The 16,961-nt window shown below is 42.3% G+C and overlaps 2 protein-coding genes across 2 annotated transcripts in view; one reads left to right on the top strand and one right to left on the bottom strand.

Annotated features, from left to right (window-relative positions):
• The window catches only part of SNX8 (sorting nexin 8), a 23,923-nt gene extending 10,633 nt beyond the window's left edge, over nt 1-13,290 (top strand). The window contains exons 4-11 of the mRNA XM_009320028.1: nt 3,011-3,132; nt 3,503-3,583; nt 4,535-4,695; nt 5,108-5,240; nt 6,326-6,394; nt 7,205-7,354; nt 7,761-7,910; nt 8,670-13,290. Of these exons, the coding sequence (XP_009318303.1) occupies nt 3,011-3,132; nt 3,503-3,583; nt 4,535-4,695; nt 5,108-5,240; nt 6,326-6,394; nt 7,205-7,354; nt 7,761-7,910; nt 8,670-8,783 (980 nt within the window). The 3' untranslated portion in view covers nt 8,784-13,290. The remainder of the gene's footprint in view (nt 1-3,010; nt 3,133-3,502; nt 3,584-4,534; nt 4,696-5,107; nt 5,241-6,325; nt 6,395-7,204; nt 7,355-7,760; nt 7,911-8,669) is intronic.
• Nucleotides 13,291-14,123: 833 nt separating this feature from the next.
• NUDT1 (nudix (nucleoside diphosphate linked moiety X)-type motif 1) overlaps nt 14,124-16,961 on the bottom strand; it is a 3,917-nt gene continuing 1,079 nt past the window's right edge. The window contains exons 2-3 of the mRNA XM_009320027.1: nt 14,684-14,829; nt 14,124-14,477 (exon numbers count right to left, since the gene is read on the bottom strand). Of these exons, the coding sequence (XP_009318302.1) occupies nt 14,305-14,477; nt 14,684-14,829 (319 nt within the window). The 3' untranslated portion in view covers nt 14,124-14,304. The remainder of the gene's footprint in view (nt 14,478-14,683; nt 14,830-16,961) is intronic.

The raw sequence follows: 16,961 nt of genomic DNA, 5'->3' as shown, positions 1-16,961 counted from the left end.
GATGCAGCCCAGGATACGATTGGCCTTCTGGGCTGCGAGCGCACATTGCTGGCTCACGTCCAGCTTTTCATCCCCCAGTCCCCCCAAGTCCTTCTCAGCAGGGCTGCTCTCAATCCCTTCATCCCCTAGCCTGTATTGATACCGGGGGTTGCCCTTAACCAGGTGCAGGACTTGGCCTTGTTAAACCTCCTGAGGTTCACATGGGCCCACTTCTCGAGCTTGTCCAGGTCCCTGTGGATGGCCTCCCGTCCCTCTGGCGTGTCAACCGCACCACTCAGCTTGGTGTCATCTGCAAACTTGCTGAGGGTGACTCAATCCCACTGTCTATGTCACTGATGAAGATATTAAACAGTACCGGTCCCAATATGGACGCCTGCGGGATGCCACTCATCACCAGTCTCCATCTGGACATATTAAAAGGCTTAAAACTGCAGAGGAGCTGATTGTGTAAAAACGACAAAATTGCTTCTCTGGTGAGACCATAATTGATCCTGTTGAGTTAGTGTAGGGTCCTGGACCTCACACACACCCAAAAGGGACTGGCAAACACAGTGATGTTAAGCAAACAGCTTCAGCACTGCGTATTATAGTATTACCTTGTGCAGAAGCCTTATGATGCAGGCAATGCTAATTACACTTTCTCAGTTTATGTACAAAAAGGTGTCTTTCTGGCAGATGAACCAACTGCCTTAAAGTAGCTATTGCCCTTTTTTTTTTTTTCCCCCTGTTCTAAAAAGGAGCTAAAAAGGATAACCAGAAACTAAAAAACAAGGCTGGAATCAGTGTCAGTTCATTCAAGTACATTTTAGCAATTAGAATAGAAACCAATGAAGTTTCCCAAGACTGAAAGCATATCAAAGCTCTTTCAGGTACATTTTTCACTAATCTGAAATATTGGCAGTGGTTTTAAACTTTTATTTCAAATGTTGCATAACCATATAAAATCCTGTCTTGTTTTCTACTTTATCTGTGAAAGAACAAGCTTTTCACTGTCTTGTCTCCTGCCTGTGCTGCTAAGCTTAATGTATTTCAATAAATAATTGATTTCAATCAAGGAGTCCATGTATTGCTACAGTAAAGAGGAATTGGTAAACAGTGAGCAGAGCGGGGTGTATAGTGAACTGGAACAAAGCAACATAATAGTGCTGAAAAACTTCAACGGTCATATATTCTTATGATGGAATGTAACTTGTGAAGACCTTTCTTCTGGGGTTGCGAAACCCATCTGTTGAATTTGACCTGATTGAGTGTGCTCAGCCAGAATTTCCAGAATTTCCACTTCATGCAACACCTGTAAGCAAAGTGACCTTCTCTGATTAATCTCAGTGGAGAGAGGATGCCTGAAAGAAGCTACCAATACATATCATTTGTCAGTCAGTGTTATTTCCTTGCATTGCCGGTGTGTTGATATTTCTGTGCATTCACCGGTGCGTTTCTTCCCACAGATATCATATGCTTAAGAAAAAACTAGTAGGATTAGTTCCCAAACTCTGCTAGGAGTACAGTCCTAACGCAGTCCAAAACTGTGTTAAGGCAGAGAGTGATGATTGCCTTTGGTCCTGTGACTCTGCATATAGAAAAGCCATGTAAGTGGTCTTAATAGAAGCTATAAACAGGAAAAAGGAAATTGAATGGGTAGTTCTTGTCTCTGAGTAGGTTAATGGACTGACAAATGGAATTGCAGGACACAGGATTTGATGGATTAGTGTAGATGTGTGACTCTTGCAACCTCTGTAGTCCCAGTGCTGGATGGGCAAAGCTACGAGCTTTTTATACTCGGTATGCTCCTCTACTAAGTTACACTCTTATTTTCATGATGGTCTACTTTCATCCATCTGTCAGTTGAAGAAAGATTGATAGCCTGCTCTGCTCATTTTGGAGGACAGCAGCAAACTGAAGCAGATGGTGTAGGAAGTGTGTAGATGACTTCAGAAATCTCCACATAGGTTAAAGTATGAACAAAGCAAAATCAAGACCTAATGACTGAAAAATCATTTGATGGGTGATACTGTACTAAGGATCATTATAGAGAGTCCATGCAGCCAGTAAACTCCCAACTTAAAACCAAGGCAAAAGAGTAATACCCTTTCACGATATGAAAGTGTTGTTGCAGATGAGTGCATTCCTTTAATTTCGCTCTGTGCTGCTTTCCTTTCCTTCAAATTTATTTCAGTTTAATTTTTCATCTTTCCTGAAAAACTTTAGGATTTTTGATTTACTGCCTTACTGCAGTAATACCAGATTGAAATTCTTCCTGTTTCAGGAAGACGAGCGGAACTTTTTTAGTTTGAGGAGTAAGGACTCTGGGTGGATGTACGGCAGGTTGCTGTGCAGGTCTTCCAAAGTACTTTCTGACATCTTACATGAAAAAGATGGGCACTGATCTTGAACAAACAACTAAAAAAAAACCCCTTTATCCTCTCTCTAGTCCCAAAATGCTTAGAAGTGTGGAGAAGGGACAGTTGAGGGTACAGCACACTGAAGCTAGTTCTTCAGAATAGTGAGCAAAAACCCCATAATTATTTGTGGGGTGATCACTTTGCAAGTGGCAGTAATCTTTGCAGTGGCAGGAAGCAGAGTGTTGTGCTGCGTTTCCCAGAAGTCCCAAGCAGACTGAGATCCCCTCTGGGGACCAGCTGTGGAATTGATTCAGAGGAAGAAGAATCTTTGTATGCCCACAGTTTATAAGTGGAGGCTTCAGGCCTTAGACTTGTTTGTTTATCCTGCTTATCTCACCCACCCTGTGGAAATAACCACACATAGATAAATACGCTGGATTTCAGTAAGATGTAAAGAACCACTTGAAGGAATATTTGTTCTGGTGGTCAATCCAAAAGATCTGTTTTAGGGACCTGACAGACTACAGGTAATCATTCTTTAGTTTTGTTGCAGTGCTTTAGCAAGGGTTATAAGTACCAAGAAATTATAGGACTGAGCGCTTTCTTCTTTCTCTTTCTGAGCAGCTGTAATATGTGGTGCATTAATTGAAATCTAATGTTTCTTCCCACAGCTGATCGAGAATTCATAGAATCCAGGAGGAGAGCGCTGAAGCGTTTTATAAACCTGGTGGCTCGACATCCCCCTTTCTCAGAAGATGTGCTCTTGAAACTCTTTCTGTCATTCAGTGGCTCAGTGAGTACTTGTTAGCAATAGTCTTGAGTTTGCATGTCTTCCTGTAACTGCTGTGCTGGGCACAGAGTTCCGAATTGGTTTTGACCTACACATTATTGCTCACCGTGATGAGGAGAATTTTCTTTCAATAGGTATTTCTACAGCTGGAAAGTGGAAGGTAATTTCACTCAATGCCAGGAATATAGTATTTTGAAAATGATAACTGTTCTTAGGGGAATACATATTATGCTTCTCCTTGAATTAAACCTAACCTGGATAAAGCTATATCTGCTAAGTCGTGCCTTACTATTGCAGTGTATCTGAGACCTGTGTGAACTGCCTGTGTGTTACTTAATTGTTTCATGCTCATTTGATTCTGTATCTTCTTCAGGATGTACAGAATAAGCTAAGAGAATTGATCCAGGGCGTAGGAGATGAATTTATGACCTGCAGATTAGCTACCCAGGCCAAGGTATGTATATGAATTTCTTGCAACAAATGGCTCTCTCCTCTAGGTGGATCAGTTATGGCATTTGTTGAGTGATGGAGACCTTAGGTAGGAGAGAGTTGTTTCCAAAATTTGAAGGACTTTTAAACTTGTAATTTTATCGAAAAGATCAAACAAATCTTTGGTTCTTAAAGGCCTGACATTTCTAGCTATATGCTGGTTCATGAATATGATAAAGATTAAACAATGAATCCTGCTCAGAACACGTTTCTCAGTAATTACCTGTACTTGCATAACAAACAAATGCACATACTGCACAATTTAAAAGCTAACACCTAGATTGATGTCTTCCCCATGTGTTCATGCCCTCATTCTGTCTGTCATCCTCTCCCTGTGGGAGAGTAATTTGGACTGTTACAGGGAAGTTAGTTATAAGTTCTCCATATATCTGTTTATGCCAGTGATTAGTGCTATGGCAAATTTTAAATATACATTCACTGTGTTCATTGAGCAATTTTAAAGCAAGTTGTTGTTCAAGTTCCTGCAATGCTAGCAGAAGGTTTTGCAACTGGAGCTTAATTCAGGCTTTTACCAGTGATGCAGAGGTCAAAAAGAGCTGAACTTTCAGTACATGCTTGACTTTGCCAGGCTGGCAGTTACCAGTAGCTTCAGATCAGAACCTGTGAGCTTGAAATCTCACAAACCCCGTTTTAACTGCATCGTAGAATTGCAGATTTCGCCAACTCTGTCTACACCCAGTATTTGAACCTCTTTCTGCCCCTTGAAAATTAGGGGTATTTGTATGACATCTGACTTGGACACCTAAATTGTGAAGCTAATCTCTTCAGGGTTGTTACAGCATGGCATGAGAGAATGAGCGCAAGCGGGAAACCTGTCTCTCTCTGCTGACTATATGGTGTGCCCACAATTAACGTATGTGAATGTGCCTGTGATTTGTTTCTTGCACTTCTTCAGGACTTCCTTCCAGCTGACATACAGGCCCAGTTTGCTGCCAGCAGGGAGCTCATCAGAAATATTTATAATAGCTTTTATAAGCTTCGGGACCGTGCAGAGAGGATAGCTTCTCGAGCCATTGATAATGCCTCAGATCTTCTCATATTTGGAAAGGAGCTAAGGTAGGTTGGCAGGAAGAGGATTTGCTAATGTGAACGTTTCTTCTGCTGTTTCAGAACTCAAAATTGTTGTAAGGTTTACCTGCAAATGGTCTGGTAAGAATGGGTATTTCAATGCATGCTGTAGGTCATAATAAAATTTTTCCTACTAAAAGAAGAAAACGCATGCTTTCCGCTAAGGTTGCATTCCATAGAGCAAGAGAAAAGAAAATACAAATACCTTGACATTCAGGTACTGGTTTTATGGTCTCTTCCACTAGTATATACACAGCTCTGCATTTGTGATTGTGCAGTAGTACCTTAGCACTGTGAGCTATTCAGACAGATTTGAAACTCTGAACTGCTCTCTGCAAATAAGTGTATCTACTTAGTGGAATTTGTCTCCTAGATTTGAATACTACTTATCTCCTCCTAGTGCTTTGGGCTCAGACACTACACCGCTTCCTTCCTGGGCTGCTTTGAACAATAGCACGTGGGGGACTCTGAAACAAGCCTTGAAGGGTCTGTCTGTTGAATTTGCACTGCTGGCAGATAAGGCTGTGCAGCAGGTGAGTTCTTTACTTTTCTCTTTTTGTAAAATGAAGGAGGTGCGTTGCTGCCTTAAGTTTCATCTTGAATGATGAGCTCTGTGGACATAGGCATTTAAAGAGTTAAGAGGGAGACTGTAGTCCAAACTCACATCCTCAACCACCAGCCTGTTCAAGCTTCAATGAAAAACCTGGACTGTGTTTAAATGGGAAAAAATACAATGGGCAAGGGAAAGGAGGGAATAGCCTGCTTTCTTTTTTAATTTCAAATGGCTATTGGACAAGTTAAGTTGTACTACTGTACTGAGCTGTCCAAAAGTCCTGCATTCTGTCTTACTAATCTGCTACGGAGAATCCAGAAGAACTTATTTCTGAATCAAATTTTGACATTCATGTACTTAAACATTACATGAGAGTCATTCAGACAGAAACATCATACTCCTGTGTAGGTGTGCGGTGTGATAATGACTGTTAGAATAATGTGAGAACGTGACAGTCTGGGAAGGAAAAGTAATAGTTTTGTCTTCACTTCTCTTCATCTCATTGTGTTAAAATACTCAGCATGCTTTTATAGATCAGTCAGACCAGGTCTTTTTCTCCAGAGTTTATGCTCCAGAGAGCTCTATTGATACAGGAAGAAAAGACGGTATTTAGTAAAATAAAAAAACAAGTAGTGAAATTTGGCTTGCTGTCTCATCTCTGCCTTCTGGTGCATGAACTGTTATGGGGAACATGTAAGTATTTATAGCTTTAATGGATTACTTATCTTGTAAGAAGGGAAGATGAAAGATTGGAGGAATCTGCAAGAGCAAGAAATTCCAGGCAGAGAGTGCTGAAAGGACTGGCACACAGGACTGTGAAACTAACTCCTCTTGTTATAATGATCAGTCAATTGGAGAAGCTGTTCCTGCTCCAGTGAGATCTTTGTTCTGCATACTGAAGACTAAACACTCCAGTGCCACCTGAAAGATTTTTGATGCAGCTGTGTAAGCGTTGCTGTTCCCTGGAGAATACAGTGGAGGGCCTGCATGGTGTAAGGATGTGAAGAACTGTGATGTCAGTTCTTGCCAGGCTTACATAAAATGGACTTTTTCCTTGTTTTCTAGGGTAAACAGGAAGAGAATGATGTGGTGGAGAAGCTGAACCTTTTCCTGGATTTACTCCAGTCCTATAAAGTGAGCTCTGCTGTTTTTCTGCCAATGAGAAAGTTGTTTAGAGCAAGCTTGTGCTCTTTAGGGGGTGTAACGCCAACTGGATGGAAAACTGTCTGGGAGGCCAGTTCAGAGGCGAACTGGGCATCTGGCAGAGGGAGAGGGAGAGGAGTGGCTGTTGGCCGTAGCTAGCTCTATAGCCTTACTGATCAGCTCATCTTCTGATGAGAATTTGCCAAACAGCAAACCCTGCAAGGAATTTAAAAATATGACTGCTTGAACTATATGGGTCAGCTAACTCTTCTTCCAGATTTGGCTGCTTTTGAGTCAAAGCAGTGAATTAGATGGCTACTGATTTGTTCATGGAGACATAAGTTCAGTTACAAATGAAAGAATTTTTGTTAATACTAATGTTTTGGTCAAAGGCACTTTTTCTTAGATGCACCTACTGAAACTGTATGTGGCAGCTTGTCCTGACGTTCTGAGGCCTGGACTGAAATAGAAGGACATGGGCAAGCTCTTACCAGAGTTAATTGCCAGCACTTAATATTGAGAAGGGCACAAAAGATGAGAGGCCTGATAAGATCCAAAATGGTGGCGGAAGCGATGCTCCAGATTGCCTTTTAAGCTCACTGGTCTGGGTCCAAGCAGTTTTGTTTCTTGAATTCTTAGCTGCCAACATTTTTTTGACTCTTGAAAACAAAGAAACAAAAATCTGCAGCACAGAAATTACATAAAGCGTGACCATGTGTTTGTGTTCCTGATATACTTGGCTTGCGTGCTTGCTGTCTCTTGGCTTCCACTAAGAACCTGGTTTTTCCTTTTCCCATAAAGGACCTGTGTGAAAGACATGAGAAGGGGGTATTGCACAAGCACCAGCGAGCATTGCATAAGTACAGCATGATGAAGAAGCAGATGATGAGTGCCACTGTGCAGAACAAAGAACCAGAATCGGTGGAGCAATTGGAGTCTCGGATTGTGGAGGTAGGGCAGATGCCTGGGAGAGCAAAGGGTTGTACTGAACTCCTGTAACGGTGCCGCTATGTAGCTCAGTCATATTTGCAGAAGGCCATTGGGCTGAAAGGGTAACCTGTATTTTGGGTAATTTGAGCTACCTGCTGTGCTACAAGGAAACGCGTTTGTTTTCCTCAACACTTATTACTGGCTCTTTGGCAACCTGTCATTTGCAGGAGCTGTGGAAAGCAACAGTCTGCATGATTGAAAGTGCAGTTGCTGTCATATCGAGTAGGTCCAGGAACTGCCTTTTTAGGTTTTTGGTATGTGTTTGAATTGCTAGTATGGTGAGGAATGCTGTTTTCTCCTGCTGCAAGTGAACCTCCTTGGCACCCTCTTCCTGCCAATGTACTTCACCGAGTTCCTCTTCTTTCAGCAAGAAAATGCTATCCTAACCATGGAGCTGCGGAATTACTTCTCTCTGTATTGCCTGCATCAGGAGACACAGCTTATCCACATCTATCTGCCTCTCACGTCTCACATTTTGGGGGCCTTTGTCAACTCCCAGATCCAGGGTCACAAAGAGGTGAGTTCTTCTGAACTGTGTTCTTTTTCCCAAAACATGAATTTTCCTTTGAATGTATTTTTTTTTTTTTTTTTTTTCACCCGTGGGCCTTCCTACTCTAATCATCTGTCCAGCTGAGCTCTTTCATAACTTCTTAAGAAGTCATCTAAGGTCTTTCCAATTTGGGGTGAGGATCAAGGCTGGCCTCTAACCCCTCTAAAAGACTATCTTCTTGCAGCTTGTTGCTGTGTTTTTCTTTTCTTCTTCTTCTCTCATCTGCAGATGGTAGTAGAAGACCCAACCATTAAATAACTAGCTATTCTGTAAGGAATGATATGTGTTTGCTAGATGAATCTGTTTTTTGTTGTGCTACACAGAAATTATATGACAAGGAACAACTTCCTTGTTTTTGCTCTAAATCCAAGAGCTCCCTCTTGGTAACCCCTAAATGACCTTCAGCGTTCCCCATGCACAGACTTTTTTTGCATTCGTTATATTAGAAAAGTCTCTCCTCCTTCAGCTCCCTCCTTTCCCTTCAGTGAAGCAATTTGACCAAGGTATGGGAAATCTCCCTTCCGTGCATGCTCAGCAAAATGCTCAGAGAGCTGCATTGTAGCACCAGCCTAAAAGGGACAATCTGGGTCCATTGGACTTCCCCAAAGTACTTCAGCAATTTGTGTTTTCCTTTTGAGTACTCTGAAACTGCTGCTAAAATACAGTGTGGTGAGATGATTACCTACTATGTTGTCATGTCTGTTTTCTCTCCTTTTCCACTCACAGATGAGTAAAGTTTGGAATGAATTGAAGCCAAAGTTGAGCTGCCTCTTCGTGGGATCTAGCAATATGCCAACTCCACCATTGTCACCTCCAGAGGGAAACTTCTTCTCCAATTAATGCTCTGAGCATCTAGCATGGAGCAAGAAGTGCAATCAAGGAAGGGGTGGGACTTCTACCTCCAGATGTTAGAATGAATCCTCCAAACAGCTATTATTTTTTATTTTTTTAATACCGCTGCTTTGAGCTGCTCTCTGATTTAGACGGACTGGATGTGGGGCAGAACATACGGATATAAAGACAATCTCTTAATTTTGAAATGCTCTGGGACAGAGCTGATGTTCATTATCCTGCAGACACTCTTCGTGGGGTCAGGATGTGACCTGGTGCAGTGAGTCATGCAGTGTTGTTGCTGATGCCTCTGCATCTTGTACTAACAGTCCTCCAATAACGTCTATCTGCACACACGCTGACACATCTCTGCACATCTCTGAAGTGCTGAGATGAACAGGATATCTGAAGCACTTGCTTGTAGTAGAGATGGATTGCCTTTTAAGCTTGGGATGGCCTGTGTTAGGGACATATGTGCATAAGGAAAGCTGAAAGCCATCCCCCATCCCATTGATAGGTGTCTGCATTTGATTTCTTACCGCTAGACCTTAGCGCAAAATACGTGAATGAAGTGGTTGGACTCGCTAACCCAGCTGGGTAGGGGTCAGTGCTGCTGTGTGACAGTAATTTTCCCAGTGAGGCTAGGCAGACTGTATTGTCAGTGTGTTTCAGTTCACGGTTGTAAGGCAGCCTCGGGACTTGCTCATATTTTTCAGTTTGGGGCCAAAGATGACTGGGTTCAGGAACTCAGAGGAGTTTGCCTGGCATAAATGAGAAAATAGTTGAATAAAACACTCCGTAATTGTAAACCACTCATACCATACGAGCAGAACAGCTATAAGGTAGCTTGTTTGTCTTCTTCTGGAGGTTCTGACATCCATCTGTTGAGTAGCTGTTCAGGACCATTGGAGAGCTGCTGACCCGGAGGCTGGTGTTTTCTTTGGTCTAATATCAGATGAAGTATCCTGTTACACCAGCAGGCTGGGACACAACGCTGATAAAATTCATTGGCAAAAAATCAGTATTTATCAGGATGTTACTGTCATTCTTTTTTCTGGCTCTGGGTAGCATTGAATTGTGTTTGTGAAGGAGAGAAGACAATTAAGTGACAGTTCTTTATCTCTCTAAAAATAGCGTGGTTCTTAGTAACCGGGTTTTCAGAATGATTTGTGATTGTGATAAAGGGGCTAAACATTCTCCATGTTTGACTTTGTATCTCCGGTGACTTTCCCTCATGAGGCAGAGGGTAAGGGGAGGAGAACTTTCATGTGTGTTACCTGAGGGGAAATTGTGCATATCCTCCAGAGAAACTGGTAAGTGAAGAAACTGCAAACGTATGCAGCAAAACTCTACAGGAACGGGACTGCCCTGAACCGAACTTCTCTGGGGCCAAAATAGCTGCCAAAGGGGAATTTGAGACTTGGCTTCTTAGCATTTTCTTTGAGTGGGTAAAAAGGAAGCACATTAACAAGGATGAGTGCTCGCTGTCAAACTGGAAGCATTACAGTATTTTCCCATTGGGGAACTTCCCCATTAGCAGGAAATATATTTAAATCCTCCAATCACAAAAGCTTTTTTCTTTTTTTTTTTTTTTAATTTAGAAAATTCAATGCAACATGAAGCTTTTCCTGGTCCAGGTGGAACTTACGGTTTAGTTTCTTCAGCTAGGAGCAAGATAATAAGTTACTTGCCCAGTTTCATGAGACTGGCATAACCATTACACACACCCCTGAAAATGTGGTGAAGTACACTTATGTGGGTGAATTTCTTGGGTGCTGGGCCTTAAGGAGTGTGTATGGAGTCTATTTAACAACCTTGCTCAGAATGCATTATTAAGAGCTTTTTATAGCAATTCAAATGTTAACTCTCTTCTGAGTCTTTCCTCCTGCGTATTGGCCTTGTCCAGTGAGACAGATTAACTGCAAATGGTTGTGACAGATTTGATTCTCTCTCCTGAAGATTTCCAAAGTGATGCAGAAGAGGTTCTGCTCACAGGGCAGAGCAAACTGGCTGGGGAGGGAAATGTTTCTACAGTACAGTAACAAAGAAGATGATATCTCAAGAATGGCACAAAAGGTTTTTCTGCTTGACCTTTTCGTGATTAGGAAGGTAGTTTGTGGTTAAAGTGCGGAAAGTGTGTTACCATATTTTTAGATGCTCTTCACTCCTAGCATCTTGAGAAGGTGCTAGCTGGTTATAGCCTGTCATTTGCTTAGTCTTAGTACCCATCCTCCCTCATTTAGCCTTATTTGCCTGATGTAGTGAACAGGCAAATTGAGAAAATACTGTACGTTTTGGAGCAAGATCCGGTATCTATATGATGGATCTTCTATGTAACTTGTCTGGCTGGGGTAGATGACTGGATTATGTTCTGTAGGAGCACTTGCAAAGTATTAGCCTGAATGGAACTTTGCACTTCTCACATTTAGAAAAAAGTTACAATTTTGGACTTTATTTAAAAAACAAAAACCCAAAAAAACATCAAAGCCACATTTGGGCTTTAGACTAACTCCTCTTTCCTGTTCTCCTTCAGAGCAAGAATTCTACAGTCCAAATGCAGAGACTGTAATGATAAACACAGACCACATGACCTATAAAGAAACTGGAATTATGTTGTTTTGAGAAAACACCTATTCCTCCATTGTCAGCCCTTGCCTCTTTGAGGAGAGCAGTTTTGGGAGTGGGGTTTTCTTGTTTTGATTCTACTCTGTTCACCTAGTATTTTGAGAACAGAGGCTTAGTATTCTCAAAGCTGATACAGCTAATGGCACTTTCAGAGTTTATTTCATACTGGATGTCAAGCTTCTGTCTCATTCCTAGATACATGCATACACTATTTCATACAACCCTTAGTCTGCAAACCTTATTTTTGGGAGACTGGTCAGTGTGCAAATAGCACTATGACGTTTACCTCAATATGTGAGGGATTTCCTTACTGTATTTGTTCCGTTTAGTTTAGGTATCTGTCAGACTGGGAGAGCAGCATCAAGTACAGCTTCCTTCCTCTAGAGGAATGCAGCAGGGAATCAATTGTCTGTCTACCCTAGACAATGCAGGGGAAACAATTCTGGTTACCTCCATGCTATCGCCTTCTGCAGCAAACAGCCTAGCTATATGCAAGGGTGAGAACAAGACATAATGAACTTGGTTCCATTGCTGGTAGCTGGGTAGATGGCAATAAACACTAAGCAAACCAGAAGACTGACTGAAGAGCGCACGCTGCCTATCCAAGAACTGATGCTCCTGTAAGATGTAGCGCCAAAGAGTTAACGTGCCTTCTTGAATGGAAGCTCTGTGCATTGCTTGAGCTCATGGGGACGTTCATGAGTTCAAAACAGTAATGATAGAGGCCTCTAATCTGTCTGTCGGTGTGTCTGTCTCTCAAAATCTGTCGTGGAGGTACCAGAGTAGTAAACAGCTGAGAACCTGAAACTTTGCCTGAAAAATGTTTTCTCAAAAGGGCTATATGTTTTTGTCACTCCTGTCTCCTCTGCTTCAAGCTGTGAAGTGGCAATATACAGGCTTTTTGACCAGTATCGTGTGTTGAAAGGCTTTCCAAACTATATTTACAATACAACCTTAATCTTTGATCCTTCTTTCCCTCTCCTTCCATTTTCCTTGCAAGCTGCTCCTCCCAAGTGGTAACGTGTTTTCAACAGTGCCTTGCTGCATTCCAGTGCTTTTACTCTTCGACTTTGATCGCACAAGAGTGTAATTCCTGGAATTTGTAACAGGCTAATTTACAGTCTTCAGTTTGTGCTGTTTCCTAAAAGACAGATCACCAGCTGGGGACAGAACTTACTTAAAACATGTCAGTCTCCACAACTGCAGCAGGAGCAGTTAACGTCACCACCCTTTGACATGAGCTGAAAGTCAGTGCTGGTGAAAGCATCTTTACAAAAGGATTGAACTGACTGCAGAAGAGGGGATAGCAAATAGAAGTGCAGGCCTGAGCCGCACTTGTTCTTTTCCTACCTAAACTCCTGGAGGAACATAAAGTAACTTGCTCTCTCTCACCATGCAATTTACAGTTTCCTCCAGGAAATAAATCAAGATAACTTAACAGGTATCGGCTGCCAGTCACTCCCTTTCCTACCATGCCGTAAGGTCTTACATCCCGTTACAAGCTACCTATCCCCTTGTGCTTATTTTCTCTCCTCTACTTGCCTCAAGGCATTCTCTCTGTTAGAACAGCCATAGCTTACTGCTATGTTAGAAGCGGAGTATCAAAAACTCTCTAAATAACTCAGTGTGCAGCACAAAAGGAAAAGTAAGAGTCTAAGGTGTTAATTCTTGCCCTCTAAGTCTGAGCTGTGGCTTACTGAGCATATGAGGAAGGGCATTTTTGAGTGGTATAAATTATTCAGAACTGCTGGAGGGAGACAAGAAGAAACAATCTTGTTCAGAGGGTGTGAATTTTGCCTGCCTGGAATATCCTGTACCTTTGCTTTGCTCAAATAGCCTTATGTATGAAGCACTTTATCCAAATGCAGGAATTAAAGAACTATTACTACAGCTGGTAGACTGGAAATGTTTACAGATCCTATATTACATTCCAAGATTCTATCTGTGTTATATGTGTTTGTAAAAGTGTTTAAAAAAAAAAAAAAACCCAAACAAAACTTGTGTAAGAAGTTACATATGTGATGTGTTATTTCTAGCACAGTTTGATTAAGCTTTTGCTGCCTAGCATGCTGAGTTGGGCTGACCTGAATGCTGAATAGGTCTCCTGCTACTGACGTGGCAAAGCCTGCAGCCATAGGTGACTGCACTTCGCACCATGGACTTGCTGAGAGTTGATTTTGTTCAGCATATTTTTACCTGAAATGCTCAAAACAGTTCAAGTTCACAGTGGGAGCTGTGAGAGTGAAAGCAGGGCTCAAACAGTGCCATACATCTACCTCTGACTTTTGTTTTCTTAACTCCTATAACCTTACACTACCTTTAGCTGGAGAATCCCAAAGGGATCTCTACCTAAACTTTTCAAAAGGCTTTCACAGCGCTGGTCAAGCCTCACCTTGTCCCAGGAAGTAATGCTGAATAGGGGACTGTATAGGAACTGGCACAGAGAAGATAATTGATTCTGCTGCATCATGGTCCACTTAAATGTTTCTGTGAAAGGAAGCCAACTCCTGAAAGGCCCTTAAGCCATCTAGAAGGTAGCCAGCTGTTTACAACAGAACAACACATGCTTTTGCTAAAAAATATTTTTAATTTTTTAAAAACATTTCCAGCCATGAGGGAAAAGCCTAAAAAATCTGCCACCTGCAAAGAAAAGGGTTAACACTAAGTTTTTAACAGTTGTGATCACATAACCATCAAGTATACCACAGCCAGGGACTTCACAGCATGGAAAATCTTGTTACTTTTCTTTCTGCTCTAAGAAACCCCCTTATTTTCCTTACTTCCCAGTGACCTGGCAAATAAGTCTCCTTTGCTGGAGAGTTGAGAAAGGAGACCCTTACAGTAGTACTCATGGTGTTCTAGCCTGATGTGGGCAGCAGCACATGCGCCAAATGCTTCTCTTTTCTTAAACTTCCTCCACTTCTTTCAGGGTGTGCTCCAGGATAGTGTCTTGTCCCTGGAACTTAAAATAGCCACGAAACAACTTTTTCTGAAGTAGCAGGGGAAACCAATAGATGTCATCTGCCCACATGTGATTGAATGGCACCTCATCCAGCCGAAACCACTGTGGACGCATTTCTGGAAGGAGAAAAGAACTTTGTATGAGACTTTCTCCTGTTTTTTTGCTGCCTAGACTTTGAATATCTGTCAACAAGCAGCTTCCCTCTACAGCCCAGCTGCCTCCCTTCTCAAAGGGATTTTGGCATGAATAGTTCTGCATCTTAAGAGCAATACTGTGCCAGAAGGGAATGCACGTCCTTCCTTCCCTTCCACTAGCTACCTACCATCACTTTCTGTTGGCTCTCCATGAAAATGATCTGCTCGGAAAATGTGAACTTCCATGAGTTCAGAGTTGCCTACAAATTCAAAAGTGATCTGACCCATCTTCTGCAAGGTGTCCACAGTCAGTCCGCTTTCCTCCAGGAGCTCCCTGCACAAGAATAGACTTCTTTACATGAAAGCGAGCAGTGGAAGAACAAAAAAGCAGTCATTAGCTTTACTCGCACATTCAAAACACTTCCAGTGAACCAAAGGTGAAATCCGTGCCTGTAAAACACAGCAGGGCACAGTCTGCAGAGCAAAGCAGAGTTCTGGCTTCCACCAAACTATTAGCCTACTTATACCACAGTGGAGCCATGTCAGACTGGCTCGTGTGTTATTTCAAGCTCCTAGAGGCTGGTAGGAAAATAGTCTATGTTGGAAGGGAAGATTCAGGAAAATTGATTGTTCAGTATAACTTACACTCCTTGCAACGTGATGATCTTTTCTGAGATCAGTTAGAAGTGTGCTAACACACTCATGATGTAGCTGGATGTGGCTTAAGAACTCTGAGATACTCTTTATTTAGACAGGCAAAAGGCTTTGCCAACTTCAAGCTAAAGCTTTTAGAATTGTGGGGAAGCAGGTAATAAATACTGGAACATCTGTACTTGCAACAAAATCTGCTACTTCTGAGGCTGACTGAACCTTATTTAAGTAATGCTACACACTACATAACATGATTTGCACACAGAACGTTAGGAATACCATCTCCCATTCAAATGCCATATAAAAAACACAAAGCAATTGTGTAAACTTTCCATTTCTGCTTCTTGGAAGTATATTTAGCATAGCGAGAGGCTAGAAGGCAAGACTTTTAAGAGCACTTTGAGAGACTTTCCAGACAGCTCTTTTCCATGCATCACCATGCACAGCTACTTGAAGCACATTCAATTACTTGCTCTGTTTATGCTACACACTTAGGGCTTTTTTTATTTTTACCTGCCTCTAATGTACAAAAATAAGGAATACTTTGAAACAGCCTATCTTCAGTTAAGGTTAATAATGTAGTTGCATATTTGGCAGTAACTTAACAATTTTAAAATGTAATGGAAATGATCTTTAAGGCTCCAGCTTTCTTTGGCATCAATTTTATGGATCCCATCCTTCAAAATTATATTCCAACTTAATGTCTTAGCTAACTTTAGTTTATCTTCCTCAGAAACTATGTCTAAAATAGAGGTGGTTTTCCAGCAACAAAGCTAAAAGCCTCACTTTACAGGCTGTGATAATTGAACAACAACGCACAACGCTGCTGTGGTTCTCCAAGCAATTTATGTCAGCTATTTGGCTCTGTCTATAGTAAGTGGAAACGTTACAGGTAGCAAATTAGAAATAACGAAGTAGCTAAATGCTCCCCTTACAAGATGTGCCGCTGAGGAGCCGTGGGTGCCCAGGTGCTCACGGGAATGTGGCGTACACAGCAGAGGACAGCAATCTTACTGTTCATGTTTTGAAACTGCAACTTTTGTTCATGTTTCAGCTTAGTATTTAACCATCTGTGCTGCGAGGACACTTCACACCTTATGCCACTGCAAACCCAACTGAGACAGTGCAACACGGAACCACAGCCCAATACCTCAACTCCGAGTACAGAGTGGAGGTGGTGCAAGGTAAGTTTGATTTGGACTGTGCGACATCTTCTAGAGGAGAGCTGCACCCCGAGCTTTCACCCGGGAGAGGCAGCACTGCAACAGTGTCATTCCCCGCCAGGAAGGTGGACTTCATGCCTAGCTGGCCCTGGCTCTGGGAACTGCTTCCTGCTCAGTTGACCTCGGCAGGAATCAGTTGTGTCATTCTGCAGCTCTTACCAGCTGCGTCGAAAGGGCTGAGGATTGGACTGTTCCACAGTCCACAGCAGCAGGCGCCGGCTGTGCTGTGGCACGTTGCACTGAGATTGCTGAAACTTCTATCACTTGACATCTCGTATGGGCTAAAGCTCCAGTTTCTAACTCCAGGCTAGCACAGATAAACATGCACCTAGGAAATCAAATGCTAAATCAAATCATTAGATTTACACCACAGTCAGTGGCAATGCAAGCCTAGCAAACGGAGGCCTGATCTAAGTAACAAAATTGATCTCCCTCCCTCCACTCAGAGATGATAAATTACACGAAAAGCCATGATGTAAGCGTCAGGTACGTTAATGCCGTGCGCTGCTGCGTGCACATCTGCATAGAGAACCCTTCTGTCCCCTGGATTAGCTCACCACAGAACCCAGGCAGTTGCACTGGCACAGCTGAG

The sequence above is a fragment of the Pygoscelis adeliae genome, unplaced genomic scaffold (genome assembly GCF_000699105.1).
Source record: "Pygoscelis adeliae isolate BGI_AS28 unplaced genomic scaffold, ASM69910v1 Scaffold242, whole genome shotgun sequence".
NCBI classification, from domain to species: domain Eukaryota; kingdom Metazoa; phylum Chordata; class Aves; order Sphenisciformes; family Spheniscidae; genus Pygoscelis; species Pygoscelis adeliae.
Note: the sequence above shows the minus strand (reverse complement) of the source record. Positions and strands in the feature narration are given on the sequence as shown.